Source organism: Mustela erminea, chromosome 21 (genome assembly GCF_009829155.1).
Source record: "Mustela erminea isolate mMusErm1 chromosome 21, mMusErm1.Pri, whole genome shotgun sequence".
Classification (NCBI taxonomy): domain Eukaryota; kingdom Metazoa; phylum Chordata; class Mammalia; order Carnivora; family Mustelidae; genus Mustela; species Mustela erminea.
The window spans coordinates 5,789,899-5,810,322 of NC_045634.1; the positions used below are offsets into that span (position 1 = coordinate 5,789,899).

Genomic DNA, 20,424 nt, shown 5'->3' on the forward strand with positions numbered 1-20,424 from the left:
CTCGAGCGAGCGCACAGCGGGGGGAACATCAGGCCAAGGGAGAAGCAGGCCCCCTGGTGAGCAAGAAGCTTGACCAAAGACTCGATCCCAGGATCCTGGGATCATGACCTAAAAGGAAGGCAGACAGTTAACTGAATAATCACGAATTATGTCATCGTGAATTATGACATTTTCACACAATAAAAATAACTTATATAAAAAAAGAAAAAGGATATCAAATAAGAACTAAGTAAATCTGTATAAAGATAGATTTCAGTTAATATATCAGCTATGGTTTCATGAATTATAACAAATACTATACTAATATGAGATACTGATAATAGGGAGACTCTGTGTGGGATCTATAGGAACTCTCAGTAAGTCTGTTGAATTTTTCTGTAAATCTAAAACTGTTCTAAAATAAAAAGTTAATTCAGAAAATACCTTGCCCATGAGGCACCTGGGTGGTTCAGCTGGTTAAGCATCAGACTCTTGGTTTAAGGCTCAGGTCATGATCTCAGGGTTGTGAGACCCTGTGTTGGGCTTTGTGCTCAGCAGGGAGTATTTTCCGAGACTCTCTCGCGCTCTCTCTCTCTTTCTTCCCCCACCCCCACGCACGAGTGCATGCTCTCTCTCAAATAAATACACAAACAAATCTTTAAAAATACCTCCCCTTCCAGGGGCGCCTGGGTGGCTCAGTGGGTTAAGCCTCTGCCTTCAGCTCAGGTCATGATCTCAGGGTCCTGGAATCGAGCCCTGCATTGGGCTCTCTGCTCAGCGGGGAGCTTGCTTCCCTTCCTATCTCTCTGCCTGCCTCTCTGCCTACATGTGATCTTTGTCAAATAAATAAATAAAAATCTTTAAAAAAGAAAAAAGATCAAAAAAACCCTCCTCTTCAAAACAACAAAAAAATGCTGGACAAGGGTTATTAGATTTGTATGACATAACAGCTAGGCATATAAATCTCTGGATTCAGGCTGTCTAGGTTTAAATTTCAATTATATCACTCATTAGCTGTGAGACCTCGGGCAAATTGTTAAATCTCTCATGTATAAAAGAGGAATTTAAAATCGTACTTACTTTATAGGACTATTTTGAGAATCATGTAAGTTAATATATGTTAAGACATTAACATTCTCCTAACACACAGCAAGCACTCAATAGATGTTAGCTGACCTCATCATATAAAGAACCCTCACAATTAAATATGAAAAAAATTAGTACTTCAGTACAAATTGGTTAATAGAAATAAATTAAAAATTACAGTTGGCTAATAACATATGGAAAAAAGTCCACTCTCACTGATAATGGACACAAAAATTAAATCAAGATTATATATTTTTTTCTTATCAAACTGGCAAAGATTCAAAATGATAGTGCCTAGCATTGGAAAGGATGTTATACTGCTGAGGAGGGGGAAGGAGTGTAATCAATACTAGATTGGGGGCAATAATTTGACAATATACAGTAATATATATAACATATAACAAAACATTCAGAATGTTCACATTCTTTGATCCTATAATTAAACTTCTAGGAAAGTATCCTAAGTCATTAATCAAAGATGTACAATGAATTATAAGGATATTTACTAACTGTGTTATTTACATGGGCAAGAACAGTTATCAACCTAAATGTCAACCATTTAGGAAAAAATTGAATAAACTATGGTACATGTAGATAATGTACCCTCTCAGTATAATGATACAGAGAAATATTAATAAAGTTAAGTGGGGTTACACAATGTAACCCCACTTTTGAAAAATATATTTACTGGGAAAAAAAGAGAGAGTAATATGTACCAAGATATTAACAGTCATCTCTGGGTAATGAAATTATGAATGATTTATTTTCTTTATAGATTTCTGGGTCCGATACATGTTACAACAAGGACGAGCCTTGAGGACATGATGCTGAGTTAAGTAGGCCAGACACCAAAGAACAAATACTGTATGCTTCCAGTTATAGGAGGGACCCAGAATAGGCAATAGAGACAGAAAGCAGAATAAAGGTTACCAGTGGCTAGAAGAGGGGAGGATGAGCAGTTATTGCTTAATGGGTGCAGAGTTTCTGTCTGGGATGCCAAGAAAGGCCTGGAAATGGGTGTTTGTGATGGTCACACACAACACTGTGAAAATGCCACTTCATTTTAAGTGTAAACTTAAAAATGATTTAAATGGTCAATTTTATGTTACGTGTATTTCACCATAAGAAAAAGAAAAAATCCCACGAGAGCCTAAGTGAGCTTCCTCAGAGGATGGGCCTCCACGTCCTGTGGCCATTTGAATGAGACCAGTTCATCTCCTGACCTTGGGTTAACAAATTCTTGCACCCTGCAGCCCACTGTCTACAAACCAACTCGGACATTACACCTCCTGGCTGGGCTTAGAGCCGAACTCGGGGCTGGATCCCCAAGTTCACAAGCTGAGCCAAACTCAAGAGTTGGATGCTTAACCAAATGAGCCACCCAGGTGCCCCTTCTCTTCTCGATTTTTAGTACAAACATGTACCAGCTGGGAGAAGCTGTGGGGTGGAAGTGGGGGTGGGGCACAGTTGGTCACAGAATTGAAAGAGGGAAGAAATTGTGGAACAAAACTATACCTGAACCTCCTTAGAGTTTCAATCCTTGATAGACCAACTACTTTATCTTTTAATGATTTTTCAGAAGATTTTTCTTCCCTTATTAACCTTGTTACTATCTGAATTACCCCCAGGGTCTAGAAGTTGTGATCACTAAACTCAACATATACACACAAATAATCCCCTTGTTTTTCCAATTCTGACCATTTCCTTTTGTGCTGGCCTCACAGGGAATGGGGCCATTTAAACATGGGTATTTAAAAAATATCTATAGCAATTGGGAACTTAAATATTTTTTTTTAAAGATTTTATTTATTTATTCGACAGAGAGAGATCACAAGTAGGCAGAGAGGCAGGCAGAGAGAGAGAGAGAGAGAGGAGGAAGCAGGCTCCCTGCCAAGCAGAGAGCCCAATGCAGGACTTGATCCCAGGACCCTGAGATCATGACCTGAGCCGTAGGCAGAGGCTTAACCCACTGAGCCACCGAGGCGCCCCGGGAACTTAAATATTTTTAATGACAAGAAAAATTGCAATGGTTTTCAGAAATATTATTTCCCAAATATACTTATTTTGAGTCCTGTGTTTCTAAAACCTCAAAGCCAGAGCTTCCTTTTCAGGTCAGGAACATCTGTCCCACGGTGACTTGCCCATCAAGAGGCACTTGAGTTTAATTGTTGCTGATTTTGCAATTCACTAGAACCTTGTAGAACCTATAATTAATTCATGTGATCAGGAAGGCCCATGGCAAAACCACTCCAGACCTTAGAAACTCCTCCTAACAGTGCCACTGTCCTATCCCATGATGATGTCCAAATGCAAACAAAGATTGGTCTAGAAATTCAGTAAGGATTGACAGCAGGTGCATATCTTGCATTCCAGGCAGACAAGTTCAACAAGCTGTAGATGAATTAGTCACACGCTGGATTCCCTAATGAATAACAGGCTCTGTTTATGTCATTCTTCAAATCTCTCCACAAATCTGCCAAAACCAACCACCTAAGGAATCAGAGGTTTCAAACATCGCACCAAACGGCCATATTCCCAAACACACATCTGTCCTCTGAATAGTGCTCTTTCTGGAAAATGTAAATTAACTGAGACAAAAAAAAAGATTAACTCAAGAGAACTTGCTTCTTTTCTAAGAGGCCTTGCTGAACTAGGACACACGTCAACCTTCCCTTCAGAAAAGACCCTGCCTTCTTCAAAAATGTATATCCCAAAGAGCCCAGCCATAACCTCTGGTTTATAGGTGCATTTACATAGAAACATTATAATAACTCAGGTAGGGGCTCTTAGCAAGTACTATGTGCTGCACTGATATATACTACTTCAAAAAGTAGTTAACAGCTACTGGCATTTTACTTATTTAATTATTTATTTTTTAAAGATTTATTGGAGAGCGCATGCATCCACACAAGGTGCTGGGGGGGGGGGGAGGTTGTTGCAGAGGGAGAGAATCTCAAGCTGACTCTGGGCTTGACCTCACAACCCTGAGATCACCACCTGAGCCAAAATCAAGAGTGGATCCTCAACAGACCGAATGACGCAGGTGCCCCACGATTACTGGCATGTTAAAGATGTAGAAATTCTGCCCCACAGAAGAATTAAGTGATTGTTTTCCGAGGCTTCCCAAGCTAAGCTAGTAGGCGAGCTAGCTGGGATGCCCACCCAGGTCTGCCTCGTTTGACAGGTTCTGTTCCTAATCACCACATCGTGCAGCCTCCCTGAAGAAATGAAGCAAAATCTCCCCTGCTTCTTACCAAAGCCAGCAATTTTGTTTCCTTGGGTTTGGGGAAGGTAGACAGCTACAATTTTTAATTGTAATGAGCATAATCTTAAAATTGGGCATTTCTTCAGCCAGATTGTGCACAGGAACTCGGTAAAACAAACAAGCAAACAAACAAACAAACAAAAGCCAGACATTTCTTTTCATGTACATCCATACTTCTTTATATTTCATGACAGAGTTCTGCTATTAGGGGTTTATCTGGTTAATTTTAATACTTGATGAAATTATTCTGCAATATTAATGGTGACCATCCTGAAACATAGTTTCTCCCTCGAAAGACAAAGGCCCGTAGTAACGCTTTCCTTCTGGGATTTTCATGTATTTATTTATTTTTTTAAGGAACAATAGATGTTGAAAATGCAACTGAAAAGGCTTGAGTAGGAGACTTCCTTGAGGTCAGTGTTATCCAGGACAGCCACATGTCCGGCAGGAAATCTGCGGCTGGGTGACATTAACAATGAATCCCCCACTCTCTCAGACCCTGTAGAGACTTGTGGCTTCTATAGCTAAATAAGGCAGGGCTTGGATAAAGGGCATACTTTTAGCTTTTCATATTACAGGAATGGAGTCTCATATTTCTAGTCTTTGACCTGGTGCACACCAAGTGGTTTGCAGTGTGGTCTGCACAATCTGGGACCTAATAATCCTGTCACTGCCTACAAGAGTTTATGTGCTTCTTAATGTATTCAGTTAAGTAGAGAAGGACGTCTCTGGGCTGTATTCCCAGGTGAAGAGCAAAAATGGGTTTTATGTTGATCATATTTAGGCCAGCTTTGCTAAATATCTAAGGTCCACGTAAGAACCTCACTGGAAGAGAGATCTTCTCTATCTATTGCTAAGTCACTGGCTAATCTAACAATCAAATTCCTCACCCTAGCCACTGAACCTTACAAGGGAAGCACGGAATTCAACATGCTAGCAGTGAATGATTCCAATATTTACTTTCAAATTACACAGTAAACATGTTCACAAAGATTAAACTTTTATCCTTGGCTAAAACAATATATTGCTTAGAGATAAACTTAGAGATATTTATATTGCTTAGAGATAACTTGTCTTTCATATATACCTGATTTTATGTCATCTTCAGAACAGCATGTGAAGCAGACGTTGTTTTCACTCCCATTTTACAAATAAGGAAACAGACACAGAGAAGTTAAGAAACAGATAATTGCTCCTAGATAATTCTAGGAGCAGAGCCTAGAATTAAACCCAGGGCTCTATGCTTCCAGAACTCTTAACTTCATCTCAATCTTACACTGCTGCTTGTGTTTGCTTTTTAAAAGGTTAAATTGACTTTGTCAATTTCCTCTTTGTAGGTACTAAGCATGGCTAATTCAGGTTTCTCCCTTATTCAGGAAGAATTAAAGAAAAAAAGTGATATGTATTCTGCCAGCTGAGACAAAAGTTGGCTTCCTAAGATAGCCTTAACTCTCCTGTGGAAGACAGCTGCAAGGGTTCTAGAGTCAGCCAACCTGAGCTCATCACTTTCTAGCTGTGTGACCTTGGACAAGTCACTTAATCTCTCTGCCCTTCAGTTTTCTCATCAGTAAAATGAGGGCAATGAGAGAAACTAACTGGATGTTCTTGGGGATTAAATAACAGAGTAAGTGTTTTGCACATTTTACACGCTGGATAATTCTCAGCTATCTATATGATTAATAAGCTTCCTGAACTAAGTTCGGTGACCATAAACATCAGGAGGCATAACTAACATGTCTGTCATATGGAAATTCAGAAAGCTACTTTGCCTCGGAAAGATCACCAAAAAGATAACCAAAGAACGACCAAAAAGCCCTCCCAGGGCCCAGGCTACACATGGGAAGCCTAAGTGTATCTTTCTCAAATGAAAAAAACTTCATCATTGGCTGAATTAAAATACAGTATGGATTCCTCAACATGACCTCACCTCCAAGATACAGACGCGTTCTAAAATTATTTTAAATTAAAAGCTTAATGATTGTTGGGTTCCCAAGGCGCTCTCAGTGCATCCTCTCTGGCGAGAAGCATGGCCACCTTTCCAACCGGGCAGCTAACTTGCTCTAAATCACGTTCTCTAAAAATGTTCCTTCGCAGCTTGCATTTCAGTTACTTGGTGTCCCCAATTGTTTTTGTCCCAGAACAAAAGCCTAATTGCTGCTGCTACAATACAGCCCTTTTTTCTGAGATCATCATGAGCGAACAAGAGAGGGAGTTCTTAGGAGCAGCAAGCACTGCATCCGAATTCCTGGACTCCGAAGGCCCGCACTGACTGGCCAGGTCATCGGAGCCTCGAGCTCCTTTCTGATTATCTCCACCCCGCTGCAAATAGCTGTCTCGAGAATACTTTGGAACCCTTTAGGACACGTGTGTTTTCCTGCTTGGACGAATTCGGGAAAATTCGGTGTCCCCTTCTCCCACCCGCGCAGCGTGAACAGGCGCAGAGCAGCGGCCCCGCCTGGGCGCGACTGTGTCGCGGTGGGGTCGTGGCCGGGCGCCCCGGGACCCCGCAGGGCCAGGCTCAGGGCGGGACGTCCCACCAGGCCCACCCCGAAGCCCCCGGTCCCCGCGGGCGCGGGCGGGAGCCCCAGCTTCCCAACCCTCAGGGGCAGGCGCCGTGCGCTCGCATCCCGGGCTGGCACGCAAACCCCCAACGGCGACCCCGGGGAGGGCTCGGGACTCACGCGCTCTCTCGGGCTGTCGGGGGCTTGTCCCCTGCCGGCTCGCGGCCCCGCGGGCTCTGAGAGTGCGCGCCTCCCATAGCTCGGAGCTCGGCGCCCTGGCTGCGCCCGCCCGTGCTTCGCGGCGCGCCGGCCGGACCGGACCCTGGGCGGGGAGGAGGCGGCAGGGCGGGGGAGGAAGGGTGGGGCGGTGGCGTGGTGGGGCTGTGGGGCGGGCGGGTGGCGGGGAGCGGGGCCTCAGGGTCCCGGCCGCGGGGAAAGCCGGCTAAAGGGCGTTGCTCGAGGCGCAGCCAACTTCGCCGCCAATTGCAGGGCTCGGCCTGCACGGCGGCCGGGACTCCCGCCCCGGGAGATGCTGAGCGCCCCCGCGACGCTTCCGGGGGGGATGCGGGCCCCGCACTCCCAGCAGAGAAGTCCCTTGGCGGCGAATGAAGACAGGTGGAGGGGGCGGGAGGCCTGGGCGCACCTCGCGGGCCCCGGGGACCGCAAGCCGTCGGCGTCTGCCCGCCCGGCTCCGGGGCAGTCGGCGGCGCCGGGGGAGTCCCTGCTCCAGGCGAGGGGGGCGGGGGTGGCTCTGCAGGGAAGCACCAGTAGGGGGCGGGTGAGGGGGGGTGGGGGTGGTGTGTGTGTGTGTGTGTGTGTGTGTGTGCGCGCGCGCACAATTACTTCACCCTCCGCGAGTCTTCTTCATCTCTAAGATGAGGAGCTATGTTCATTTTTATCTCTAAGCTCCCTCTGGTTCTGACCTTCAGTTTGGAATAACTTCTCTTCCAAACTCTTAGTGGAAAATGCCCCCATCGTCCCGTCGCACCTGTGATCCACTGATGATGTACCTAATAATTCCCTTTGCAGAATATTTCATGCCCTCGCTCACCCACCCCCATCTCCTACATCCCTCCTCTCCAGCCATCTCTCCTCCGTCCCAGTTTTTTTTTTTTTTTAAGATTTTATTTATTTATTTGGCAGAGAGAGAGAGATCACAGGTAGGCAGAGAGGCAGGCAGAGAGAGAGGAGGAAGCAGGCTCCCCGCTGAGCAGAGAGCCCGACGTGGGGCTCGATCCGAGGACCCCGGGATCATGACCCCAGCCGAATGCAGAGGCTTTAACCCACTGAACCACGCAGGTGCCCCCGTCCCAGTGTTTTGTTCTGCTTGTTTTTCAACAAAGATTGGAATGCCCTTTTCTGCTAACACCTATTTAGCCATCAGACCAACTCAGACCTTCCTTCTGTAACACTATCCTGCATCCAGATAGTACATCTTTTTTGTTAACTGCCTGTTTCTTCCATTAGAATATAAACTCTGCAAAGACAGGGAATTGTTTTGTTTCCCCGTTCCCCCAACACTGCCTGGTGCATCATTGACACTAATAATTGTTGATAAATGCACGTTATGGTTTTCCTCCCCAGTGTTCCCACACCATGTGTTAATTCCTCTAACACAGCACTTACCGATCTTATTTTGTAATTATTTCTTTACTTGCCTGTCTTTCCACTAGAATATGAGTTCTATAATTCTTGTCATAAGCTCTATGCAAGCTTAGTACCTGGAACAGTGCCTGTATCCTGCCTTATACACAATATGAATGAATAGGACTGTGGCAAAGCACACAGAATTGTGTTCAATATTAACTTTGTTCTTGACTGGAAGCTTTAGGCAATAAAGACGTATGTGCCTACATTTTAATGTTTCCAGAAAGGGTGGGAAAACTCATAAGGGAGACTTCTTTTTACAATGGATCCTTTTCTATGTCGAATTTTGACTTCCTGTTTATACATTATCTTCACTCTAACCCAGCCAGGAGGTTTTGATGCTGCCACATTGCAGGCATATACAGACAGAGTATTTGGGAATGGGAAAATAAACATTAATTAGTAAAAGTGTAGTGAGACTGGGAATTGAGATCGTGTGGGAAGGATTTCAAATAGCTGAAGCAAAGTTGACTCTTGGCAGATGATTTTTAAAAAGCTTACATTCTCCACATGTTCTGTCTGGAATAGTTTGGCAATGTGATTGAAGTGCCATTGATAATGCAAACATAACCCAGTCAGAGCCATGGTCCCTTTAAGAGGAGCACTCAGCCTCTCCTAGTGAGAAAGGTCTTTATTCCCAGTGGATCCTTCCAAGGGGAAAACAGGAGGGGAAGGGAAAGAGGAGGAAATTTTCTTTCTACTGGATAGATAAGGTGGGCTGTTGGGGAAAGTTTTATTATTATTAGGGGAGAAAGGCACAGGGTAACATTACCAAACATCACTTTTGTTTAAAAGAAAAGGAAAAGTGAAGCCCACATCCCATTGTGATGCAGAGAAAGCAAGACAATGAAGCGGAAAAGAGTCTACAAAATAATGAGAAAGTTTGTCTAGAGGGGGCCAAAGAGCATCTCTGCGTAGATGATGTGTTTACTGGTTTTGCCGCCTTGATTGGAACAGAGATGGGCAGCTGGGGCTCCAGACCCAGGGAAGTGGAGACAGTGAAGGTGCAGTCTTATCTTTTGGGAAGTAAACTTAGGAAACTTCCCTGCTTTTCAGGGAAAATGCCCAGGATAGACCTGAGAGACCCAAAGAGCCCTCTTCCCCCAGTGTATTATGACCGGCCCTTCACATGGAAGCAAAGCCAAGTTCTGTTTCCCTATCTCTGAGCTGGCTGCAGATCTCCCACAGAGAAATAGGCTCTGGGATATCTACAAATCCTCTGCTTAATGTCTCTTGGTTTAAAATCCTTCTGGCTTTTTATATTTCAGTTGGAACGCAACATTTAAAAGTTCAGCATCGCTAATGAAGAATTAGAAGGGTTACCATTGCAATCCGAGTCCTTCTCTTAGGAAAATTATTAAACAGATGGAAGTGTTTCCTCTCCCTCTGTGTGGTTCTGCAGTTGTGCCCTCAAAGGCCTGCGATAAGTTGTGGATGACCGTGCTGTCATCTGACCCACTGACCAAGAGAGTAAGACCAGTTCTGGGGCTCAGAACTGTTCACACAGCTGAGGAGTTGTCCTTCAAGGGGAGGGCAGGAGGATAGCAGCTGGACACCATTTGCTGTTATATTTGATATGGAATAAAGGGAGAAGAGAGCCTTCTGACTGTTTTATGGTTTCCTGCAGTTTCTGCCTAAAACACCCAGAGACGGAGAAGAAAGGGAAGAGGAGAGGAGGGAGGCAGCTGGCATTTTGCAGCCCCCGGGCCGCAGACTGCTAAACATGATGGCCAACTGGGATCAAAGGAGATCTATGGCCTGGGATGGAGTCTTGGAAGGGTAGTATTTGATGTCCAGTGTTAAGGTTTCCATTTTGCATTATAATTCGGTAGGCATTTCTTTAAACATTGAAAAAAAGAGCAAAGAAAGAAAATTTAAGAAATGGAAATTTATGATTGCCCCCTATGTTGTGAAATACACTCATCAATGTCAAACCCTACCCTTAGAATGCTTCTTAGGCTCCACAGAAGGATGAGAGCCAGCATTTAGTAGATACCGGGGGCTTTGCTTGGGGCTTGATGAAAGTAACCGCACTTAGTCCTCATAATACAGGGAAATGATAATAACAGTAGGTAACAGATTTTTGAGTACTTTTTATATGTCAGACTGTTTGGAGTGCTGTAGATTTATTCACTCATTTAATGTCCATTACAATGTTTAAAGGCACTTTAGTATCCTCAGTTTACAAATGAGTAAAGTGAAGCAGGGGAAGGTTAAACATTCCTAAGGCCACATAGCTACAAAACGGCAGGAGCTAGGCGTAGAAGCCAGGTAGGTTAGCTCAGGAGTTATAACACAGAGCTTAGCCTCTACTGTATTTCCTTAATTTTTATACTGTGCACCCCATTTTAAGATGAAGAAACTGGAGTTTAGAGAGGTAAGTAGTGTGTCCAGTATTTAAACCCAGTTCTGTCTTGATCACAAAGCTCATATTCAACATGGATTTCCCTCCTCAGCAATCATACCAAATGAGTGTTACCCTTCATAGTAGCCATCCTGGGAAATCACATGCTTATCTCAGAGCTGCACCACCTTTCCATTTTTGGAAGTTACTGAAATGCTAATTTATAAGCCAAAAGGATAAAATTAGGTTTACTCCATATTGTTAGTAAGGGCCGCATAGTCTTTCTGCAAGAGCCACATTTCTTTCTTTCTTTCTTCTTTCTTTCTTTTTAAGATTTTATTTATTTATTTGACAGAGATTACAAGTAGGCAGAGAGGCAGGCAGAGAGAGAAGGGGAAGCAGGCTCCCCACTGAGCAGAGATAATGATCATGACCTGAGCCAAAGGCAGAGGCTTAACCCACTGAGCCACCAAAGCGCCCCAAGAGCCACATATTTTTCTTGAAATTAGGTAGCGTAAGTGTTCCAACACTGTTCTCTTCTTTCTAGTTTTAGTTATTCTCGGTTGTCTTCTCATATAAACTTTAAAATAAATTTGTAAATTTCTTTGAAAAAAAACAACAACAAAACACCTTGTCTGGATTTCCATAGGAATTACACTAAATCTATTGACTAATTTAAGGAGGACTGATAGTTTAACAACATTGAGGCTTCTAATCCATGAACTTGGAATAGCCTTGTTTATGGAGATCTTGAATTTCCCGTAATGTTATAGTTTTCAGCCTCTAGGTCTTGTACTTTGTTTGCTAAATTTACTCCTAAAGGTTTTTATGCTATTTTTAAGTTTTTTTTTTTTTAACAGATTCTATTTATTCATTTGAAAGAGAGAGAGAGAAAGCATGAGCGGTGGAGAGAGGCAGAATGAGAGGGAAAAACAAACACCCTGTTGAGCAGGGAGCCCCATGTGGGGCTTCATCCCAGGACTCTGGGATCATGACCTGAGCCAAAGGCAGATGCTTAACTGAAGGAGCCACCCAGGCACCCCTTTATGCTGTTTTTTTTTTCCTTCCACAAGGAAAATGTTATTTAATTCCTTTATGCTATTTTAAATGGAGAAATAAAATTGATTATTGTATATTGTATCCTGCAACCTTGCTAAATTCATTACTATTTCTGATAGTTTTTTTGTGGATTCCTTAGGGTTTTCTGTATGTCAGTTGCAAATAAAGTTAGTTTTACTTCTTTCTTTATCTCTATATACCAGTGCCTAGCTCTGACTAGGCACTTCCATGCAATATTAATAAAAGTGGTTAGAGCTAACATCTTGGCCTTTTCCCTGATCTTAGGTAGAAAGCATTGAATTGTTCACATTGTAGCATGACACTAGCTGTCATCTTTTGTAGATTGCATTAATCAATTTGGGAAGTTTGCTTTTATTTATAATTTGCCAAATTTTTTAAATGATAAAAGGTACTCAATTTCAAAAAAATTACATTTCTGTACTTATCAAAATCATATTATTTTCCTCCTATATTCTATTAATTTGTTGAATTACATTGATTGATTTTCAGATGTCAAGCCAAACTTGCATTGTCCCTTGATTGTGGCATATAATCTTTTGATATGCTCCTAGATTTGATTTGATAATACATTGTTGAGGATTTTTGCATCTATATTCATGAGGCATGTTGATCTGTAGTTTTCTTTCTTAACATGTTTTCATTTTATTTTGAAAGCAAGATAATAGTAAATCACAAAACACGTTGGAAAGTATTTCCTCCTCCTTTATTTTCTGGAAGAGTTTTTGTAGGATTGGTATTATTTCTTCTTTAAATGTTTAATAGAATTCACCAGTGAAACCATCTGACCCAGAAGTTTTTTTGTCAGAATGTTAAATTCCAAATTTCCTTTCTTTGTCATAAGACTATCCAACCATTCTGTTTCTTCTTGAGTCAGCTTTGTAATTTATATCTTGTCCAGAATGGGTCCATTTCACCTAAATGGTCACTTTAATGGCAAAAGATGCTCAGATTACTAATAATGGAGTATTTGGAGGACCTGGGTAGCACCTCAGTTGGTTGGGCATCTGACTCTTGGTTTTGGCTCAGGTCATGATCTCATGGGTAGTGAGATCATCCTTGAGTCAGACTCTGTGCTCAGTGGGCTTCTGCATGAAGATTCTCTCCTTTTAACCCTCCCCTCAGATAAATAAATAAATCTTTAAAAATTAAAAAAATAATAATGATGGAGTGTTCTTCTTTTAATGTTTGAAGGATCTATAATGGAGTCCTCTCTTTCATTACTGATATGGCAATTTCTTTCTTTTTTTCTTTCTTCCTTGGTCAGCTGCGATTGAGATTTATTAATTTTATTATTGTTTTTCAAATGACCAGCTTTAAGTTTTATTAATTTTTCCCTGTTCTCTATTTCCTTGACTTCTGTCTTATCATCATTATTTCTTTCCTTCTGATTGTTTTGTGTTTAATTTGCTCCTTTTTCTAATTTTTAAAGGTGGAAACTTAGATGGAAAGGTGAAAAATTGACTTAAGAGCATTCTTTTATCTCATAGGCATTCAGAGCTATGACTTATTTCCCTCTAGGGACGAATTAACATATCCTGCAAACTTTTATTATTATTCAGAACAAAATATTTTCTAATTTCTTATCATTTCTTCTTTAACTTATTGAATATGTAAAGTGCTTCATTTCCAAATATTTATGATTTTCCCAGTTATCTTACTGTTCTTGTTTCTAATTTAATTTAATTTTGGTCAAAGAACAAATTTAAAATTTACTGACACTAGAATCTTTTTAAAAAAATGTACTGAGACTTGTTCATCGTCTAGAATATGTCTATCCTGGTAAACATATCATGTACACTTGAAAAGAATATACATTTTTGCTGTTCTTGGGTGAATTGTTCTATAAATGTCAACTAAGTCAATGTGGTTGATAGTATTTTCTGTCTTTGCTGATTTTTGTTTGTTTACTCTATCAATTTCTGGGAGACATTACATTTTCCAGCTATGATTACATATTTCTTCCTTTAATTCTGTCAATTTTTGCTTCATATATTTTGAAGCTGTTATTGAGCACAGACAAATTTGTGATTTTTATGTCACCTTGACTAACTAAAACTTTCATTATTCTGAAGTGCCCTTCTTTATCTTTGGTAATACATTTTGTTTAGAAATCTCTTTTGTTTGATACTAATATAGCCACTCCAGCCTTCTCATACTTACTATTGACATGATAAATCATTTTCTAGCCATCTATTTTTTTTAATCTGTCTCAGTCTTTATATTTAAAGTATGTCTATTTGTTTTTTTAAATAGATTTTATTTTTTAAAGCAATTTTAGGTCCATAGTTAAACTGAGCAGGAAGTGTAGAGAGTTCCCTTGTACCCCCTTGCCCCCAAACACACACACCGTCCCCAATATCAATATCCCACACCAGAGTGCTACATATGTTACAACCAACACTGACATCATCGTCATCCAAAGCCCATAGTTTACAGTAGGATTCACACTTGGTATTGTACATTCCATGAGTTTTAACAAACATATAATAACATGTATCCACCATTGTAGCATCATACAGAATACTTTCACTCCTCTAAAAACCTGTTGTGTTCTGCCTATTCATCCTACTACCCCTTTCCCTGGCAATCAGATATTTTTACTGTTTTTGTAGTTTTGCCTTTTCTGGAACATCATAATAGGGTCGAACAGTATGTAGTCTTTCAGACTGGCTTGTCTTATTTAGTAATATGCATTTAAGGTTCCTCCATGTCTTTTTGATGGCTTGATAACTCTTTTCAGCCCTGAATAATATTCCTTGCCTGGAGGTACCACAGTTTATCCATTCCCCTACTAAAGGACATCTTGGTTACTCAGGGGATCTTTGGCAATTATGAATACAGTTGATATAAACATCATGTGAGGATTTTTGTTTGTATAAAAGTTTTTTAGTGGGTTAAACCTCTGCCTTCAGCTCCGGTCATGATCCCAGGGTCCTGGGAACGAGCCCCACATCAGGCTCTCTGCTCCGCAGGGAGCCTGCTTCCTCCTCTCTCTCTCTGCCTGCCTCTCAGCCTACTTGTGATCTCTATCTGTCATATAAATAAATAAAATCTTTAAAAAAAAAAGTTTTTAACTAATCTGGGTAAATACCAAGGAATGTTTTTGCTGGATCATATCATTTATTTGTAAGGAACTACCAAACTATCTTCCAAAGGGGCTGGACCATTTTGCACTCCTATCAGCAATGGATGAGAGCTCCTGTTGTTCCACATCCTCACCAGCATTTAGCGTCACCAGTGTTCTGAATTTTCGCCATTCTGATAGGCATGCAGTGGTATCTCTTTCTTTTAATTTGTAGACTCCTGATGACATATGATGTAGCACATCTTTCATATGTTTATTTGTCATCTATATATCCTTTTCACTGAGGTGTTACATTTGGCATTTTCAATCCATTTAAGAAGAATCATCAATTTTAGTCTTTTGATTGGAGTGTTTAGGTTATTAACATTCAGTGTAATTATTGATATAGTTGGGTTGGGATCTATCATTTTACTTTATTTTATTTTAGAGATTTTATTTATTTATTTGACAGAGAGACCACAAGCAAGGGGAGTGGCAGGCAGAGAGAGAAAGAGGCTCCCTGCTGAGCAGAGAGCCGAACTAAGGGCTTGATCCCAGGACCCTGGGATCATGACCTGAGCCAAAGGCAGGCACTTAGCCGACTGAGTCACCCAGGTGCCCCGGTTCTATGATTTTATATTTTTGTTTCCTACTTTTCTCTTTGCTTCTCCATTTCCCATTTCTTGACTTTTTAAAAATACTACTTTAATATTTCATAAATTCTTCCATTTTTGTTTTATTGATGGCCTTTTAGCTATAGTGTTTGCATTCTTATTTTAGCAGTTGACCTATAAATTACAAAATACATCCTTAACTTATCATAGCCCATTTAAAGTTAATAATGTACTTCTTCAGGCAAATTCTAGAGATGAAAAGTGCAAATTTCTGAAAAAAAGTTAACAGATGGACTTAACTACCAAATGGTATGTTAAATGAAAGAATAACAAACTTTAAGATAGATCAACCAAAATTACTCAAGCTCATGCCACACCAGAATCTATTTCCGTTTCCTCTTCAGTACCTTCTGGTAGTCACTTATATATGATATCCAGGTTTTAGAGTTAGTTTCTGCAAGGATGGTCATAATACCCAGAATGGTCCATAATATCCAGAGGTAGAAGCCCATATATTTTTCTTATGGGATGGTAATTCTCAGCTTTATCACCCACCTTACTCATCACAGTAGTCTTGTGTGACCGAGTTTCAAAAATCAATTCCACCTCCACAGGATGAACACTCATCTAGAATACTGAAAATAATTTCCTATGTGCCCTGAAGACAATTTTAAGGGCATTGAGCAATGGAAGCATAATTGCACTAAATCTGTAATATCTTAAAGTGACAGAGACTAATATCCCCTAATATGTGTTCTTCTCTTCTCTCTTAGTAAAACAAACAAATAAAAAACAACCCTGACTTTTAGCCATTAAGAATAATAACTACAGGGGCGCCTGGGTGGCTCAGTGGGTTAAAGCCCCTGCCTTCTGCTCAGGTCATGATCCCAGAGTCCTGGGATTGAGCCCCCCATCGGGCTCTCTGCTCGGCAGGGAGTCTGCTTCCTCCTCTCTGCCTGCCTCTCTGCCTACTTGTGATCTCTGTCTGTCAAATAAATAAATAAAATCTTTAAAAAAATATAATAACTACATTTCCCAGTCTCTGTTGCATATAGGTATGGCCATGTAACTAAGTTTGGGTCAATTCGATAAAGATGAAAGTGCCAAGTTCAACTTACATGAAGTATCATTAATGGGGGGTACTATGGGCTGAACATTTGTGTCTCCCTCAAATTCATAGGTTGAATAATCCCCAACAGTGATGATATTAGGAGATGGAAACTTTGGGGGGGGTGCTTAACTCATGAGGGTAGAGCCCTCATGAATGAGATTGGTGCCCTTATAAAAGAGGCTCAGAGAGATTCCTTGTCCCTTCCACCATTTGAGGACAACAGCTAGAAAGCACTGGCTAATGACTCCGGAAGAGAGCCTCACCTTTTGCCGACACCTTGCTCTTGGACTTTCAGCCTCCAAAACTGTGAGAAATAAATGTACAAGCTACTCAGTCTATGATATTTTGTTATTTTGTTATAGCAGCCCAAAGAGACTAAGATAGGTGGTGAGCCCTTTTTGGCTCTTTCTTTTCCCTGCTGGCTGGAATGTATGTAGATGGGATAGCTTGGTTCACGTGGCCATACTTCCTGATGTTGAAAGAGCCTGAATTCCTGATACCACGGAGCCCCTAAGTCTGTCCTACAGACCTTTTATACAAGAGAAAAAATAAACTTACATATTGCTTAACCACCAATATTTCAGATTTCTGCCAAGCATATCCTAATTATATTCTGGTCATTAAATTATGGAGGAAAAAAAGTCCTACTACCCTGTAGTCGAACCATCTGTACTGGAAGAATGGTAATGCTGAGTGACCCTACCAGCAATCATTCCACCTGCTTTCTAGATAAAGAGTGTGTGTAAATTAGGGGCATCTTGGTGGCTCAGTTGGTTAAGTATCCAACTCTTGGTTTCAGCTCAGGTTATGATCTCAGGGTTGTGAGATGGAGCCCTGAGAATGGCTCAATGCTCAGTGGGGTGTCTGCTTATCCATTTCCCTCTGCTCCTCCCCCATCTCTTCTTCTCTCTCAAATAAATCAATAAAATCTTAATTAAAAAAAGAGTTTGTGGGGGCGCCTGGGTGACTCAGTGGATTAAAGCCTCTACCTTTGGCTCAGGTCATGATCCTAGGGCTCTCTGCTCAGCAGGGAGCCTGCTTCCTCCTCTCTCTCTGCCTGCTTCTCTGCCTACTTGTGATCTCTGTCAAATAAATAAATAAAATCTTAAAAAAAAAAAAAAGTTTGTGTAAATTAGCCCCTAAGCCTAATGCTTTGTAGGGCTGAAGTGTAGCTTCTGCTGAATGTGTCCATAAAACCTGCCCCAGCCATCACTGCCACCCATGCAAATCTGTGCTTTATCCCAAATAAACTTCCTCCAACCAAATGTTTCCATTCTCTTCCTCAATCCTGCCCTGAGAGATTCATTTATCTATGCATTCATTTATTCATTCACTCATTCATTCAACAAAAACATACAGACACCTACCTTGATGTCTATCTTACTCTGAATCCACCTTTGCAACAATGTTGCGGAAGGCATGAGTTGCCTGACACCTTCCTCCAGCCTCACAATGACCCTGTTGACCCTAATTCCACCTCATATCATTGTTACGGCACGGCCTAAACTCAACAAAAAAGTTAAAACTAAGACTGATTTCTAGAACAGAGCTGGAAAGGATCTCAGAGGTCATCTAGTTTCAGCTTCTTTTATTAATATGAGAGAACCGAGGCCCTGATACATTTGAGACTTGCCCAAGGTTACAGAGACAGTGCCAAACCTGCAACCAGGACTCAGATTTCCCCACCCTGCCCAGTCCTTTGTTCTTTCCTCGCTTCTTACTTCCTTCATTCACACTTAATCCAAATACAAAGATTACATATCTATTACTTTGATTAGAAAATATGAATGTTTCACTTCGAAAACCATCCCAGTTATACTCAGTGTCAAAGAAAGAAATTACCTTTGGTGATGTCTTTGAATTTATTCTCAGTTTACCCTGAAGAGTGAACATGCCAGCAACCCAGACCAGGACATTTGCTCTGACTGGAGCCCTTGGGACTGAAGAAAATTAAGTCAGGTGAAAGTCACATGCTTATTTACAAGGTAGGTTTTCAGTGCAAGTTTCCAGCCAAATGCCTTTTGCCTAAGGCTAATTCTCAGAAATTCCTCTACAGTTCTCCCATTTTGTGTATCACAGTTCTCTTACACTTTGCACTAGCAAAGCTGACTTCTGACGTGCATGCACACACACACACACACACACACACACAGTCTTTGTTCCCTGATTCAAGGTGATACAACTGTCATCCATAATAAGTGGGCAGTTTCCAGAATAAAGTTTGTGCTTCAGACCTGTGATTCTGCCCTCCTACTGAGGGAACAGCTGCCAAGTTCACAGTTTCAATCTGTATTCTCCAGGAGAACAATGAAAGCACTTAAAAAAAAAAAAAACTAAAAAAACACCTTCTTTTGTTTTTATTTCATTTACTTGTCATTTCTATTCCTACATAATGGTTCTGGGACTATGCCCTTTGTGTGCTTTCTATTGATTTTGTTTTAAAAGCAGGATATTTTTTTGTGCCCTGACATTGTCTTCAGAGACAGAACCTGCCCGTAATTCAAACATCCTGGACCCAGTAACCTTGAGCGTCTTAGAACATTAACTCTTGGTACTTTTTTTGGGTCTCAGCTAACTCAGGGGTAGAGACCTGGAGAAACCTTTCGGTATTTGTTTTTAAGTAATCTCTACATCTAACGTGAGGCTCAAACTCACAACCCTGAGATCAAGAATCACATGCTTTACCGACTGAGGCAGCCAGGTGCCCCAACCTCTGGGTACTTAAACATGGATTCCAACCCCACTGACTAGTGCTGAGGGTTGGAGAGTAGGGTAAGTATGCTGTATTTCTACTCTCTGACCCAGCAGGCTCCAACGTTAGTCATTGCACCAAGAAATGAAAAAGCAGATAGAAAAAAAAGGAAAGAAAGTTGGCAAGAGTCTTGAGGGTCTGGGTTCAAGGAAGTGCTTTAACTTGTGTGCATTAAATTTGGAATTAAAAATCAATATGATGGTTCATTGTACCAAAATAACAGCATAAATATTAAAAAAAAACTGCTACTGTTTTCTGACTGGGCAAACCACCAGGATATATGGAGCCTAAAAATGCTGCAAAGCAGAAGCAAACATTCCAAGGAAATCTCTAAAGCGAGACAAAGTAAATATAAAATGTTCTTTGGCTTAGAAGTTAAGAGTGTCCTTCGAGGGCATGTCGGGACCTTAATTATTTATCTTAGGACATTTGTGAGCCAGCCGGAGCTGCCAAGTTACAAGAATAAAACAGGCTTTTCACAAAAGAATACAAAGAAGCTTAAACGCAGGTAGAACCAAACTTCAGAGCCACCTTTTCCTCAAGCAGTCTCTGAGTCTTCCACCTTCCTACAGAGAAAGACCAGATCTGCACTGCAATGATTCTGAACCTGTGGGTGAAAATCCAGGGCTCCCGTGGGAGTGAGGATGGAAGAATATAAAATAGGACCCCTGGCCAGATGTAGTATGTGCACTGATCAGCAGGGAGTGCTCTTGTTTACCTTTTTCTGTGCTCTGGGGAGGGGTGGTATCAGACCAGGATTTGCTTTGAGTAGTCTCAGCTTTGAATTTTTCAACTTTCTTGCCTGGGCTCAAAAGTTTTTTTTATCTGCATTCAACTCTGTGATCCACATGGCCATTGATACTATAACCATTTTCTTGAGCATTTGGGAATCCAAAAGTATGGGTGGCACTAGTGGCTCTTCCCCATGAATAGTCCCCAGGAGGAAGACACCAATCCTACCTCTAGGATGGAACACAGCAT

The 20,424-nt window shown here is 41.3% G+C and overlaps 1 protein-coding gene across 7 annotated transcripts in view; it reads right to left on the reverse strand.

Annotated features, from left to right (window-relative positions):
- The window catches only part of TACC1 (transforming acidic coiled-coil containing protein 1), a 116,509-nt gene that overhangs the window by 82,196 nt on the left and 13,889 nt on the right, over positions 1-20,424 (reverse strand). The window contains exon 1 of one of the 7 annotated variants that reach the window (XM_032329012.1): positions 7,012-7,203. The exons of 1 other annotated variant lie outside the window; for it this stretch is intronic. Coding sequence is in view for 3 of the 6 variants with exons in the window: in XM_032329010.1 (XP_032184901.1) it covers positions 7,012-7,088 (77 nt within the window). In the remaining 3 variants the exon portion in view is untranslated. Of the gene's footprint in view, positions 1-7,011; positions 7,204-20,424 lie in introns of those variants that run through there. 5 more of the 7 variants (XM_032329013.1, XM_032329010.1, XM_032329011.1 and 2 more) reach the window with 5 other exon arrangements.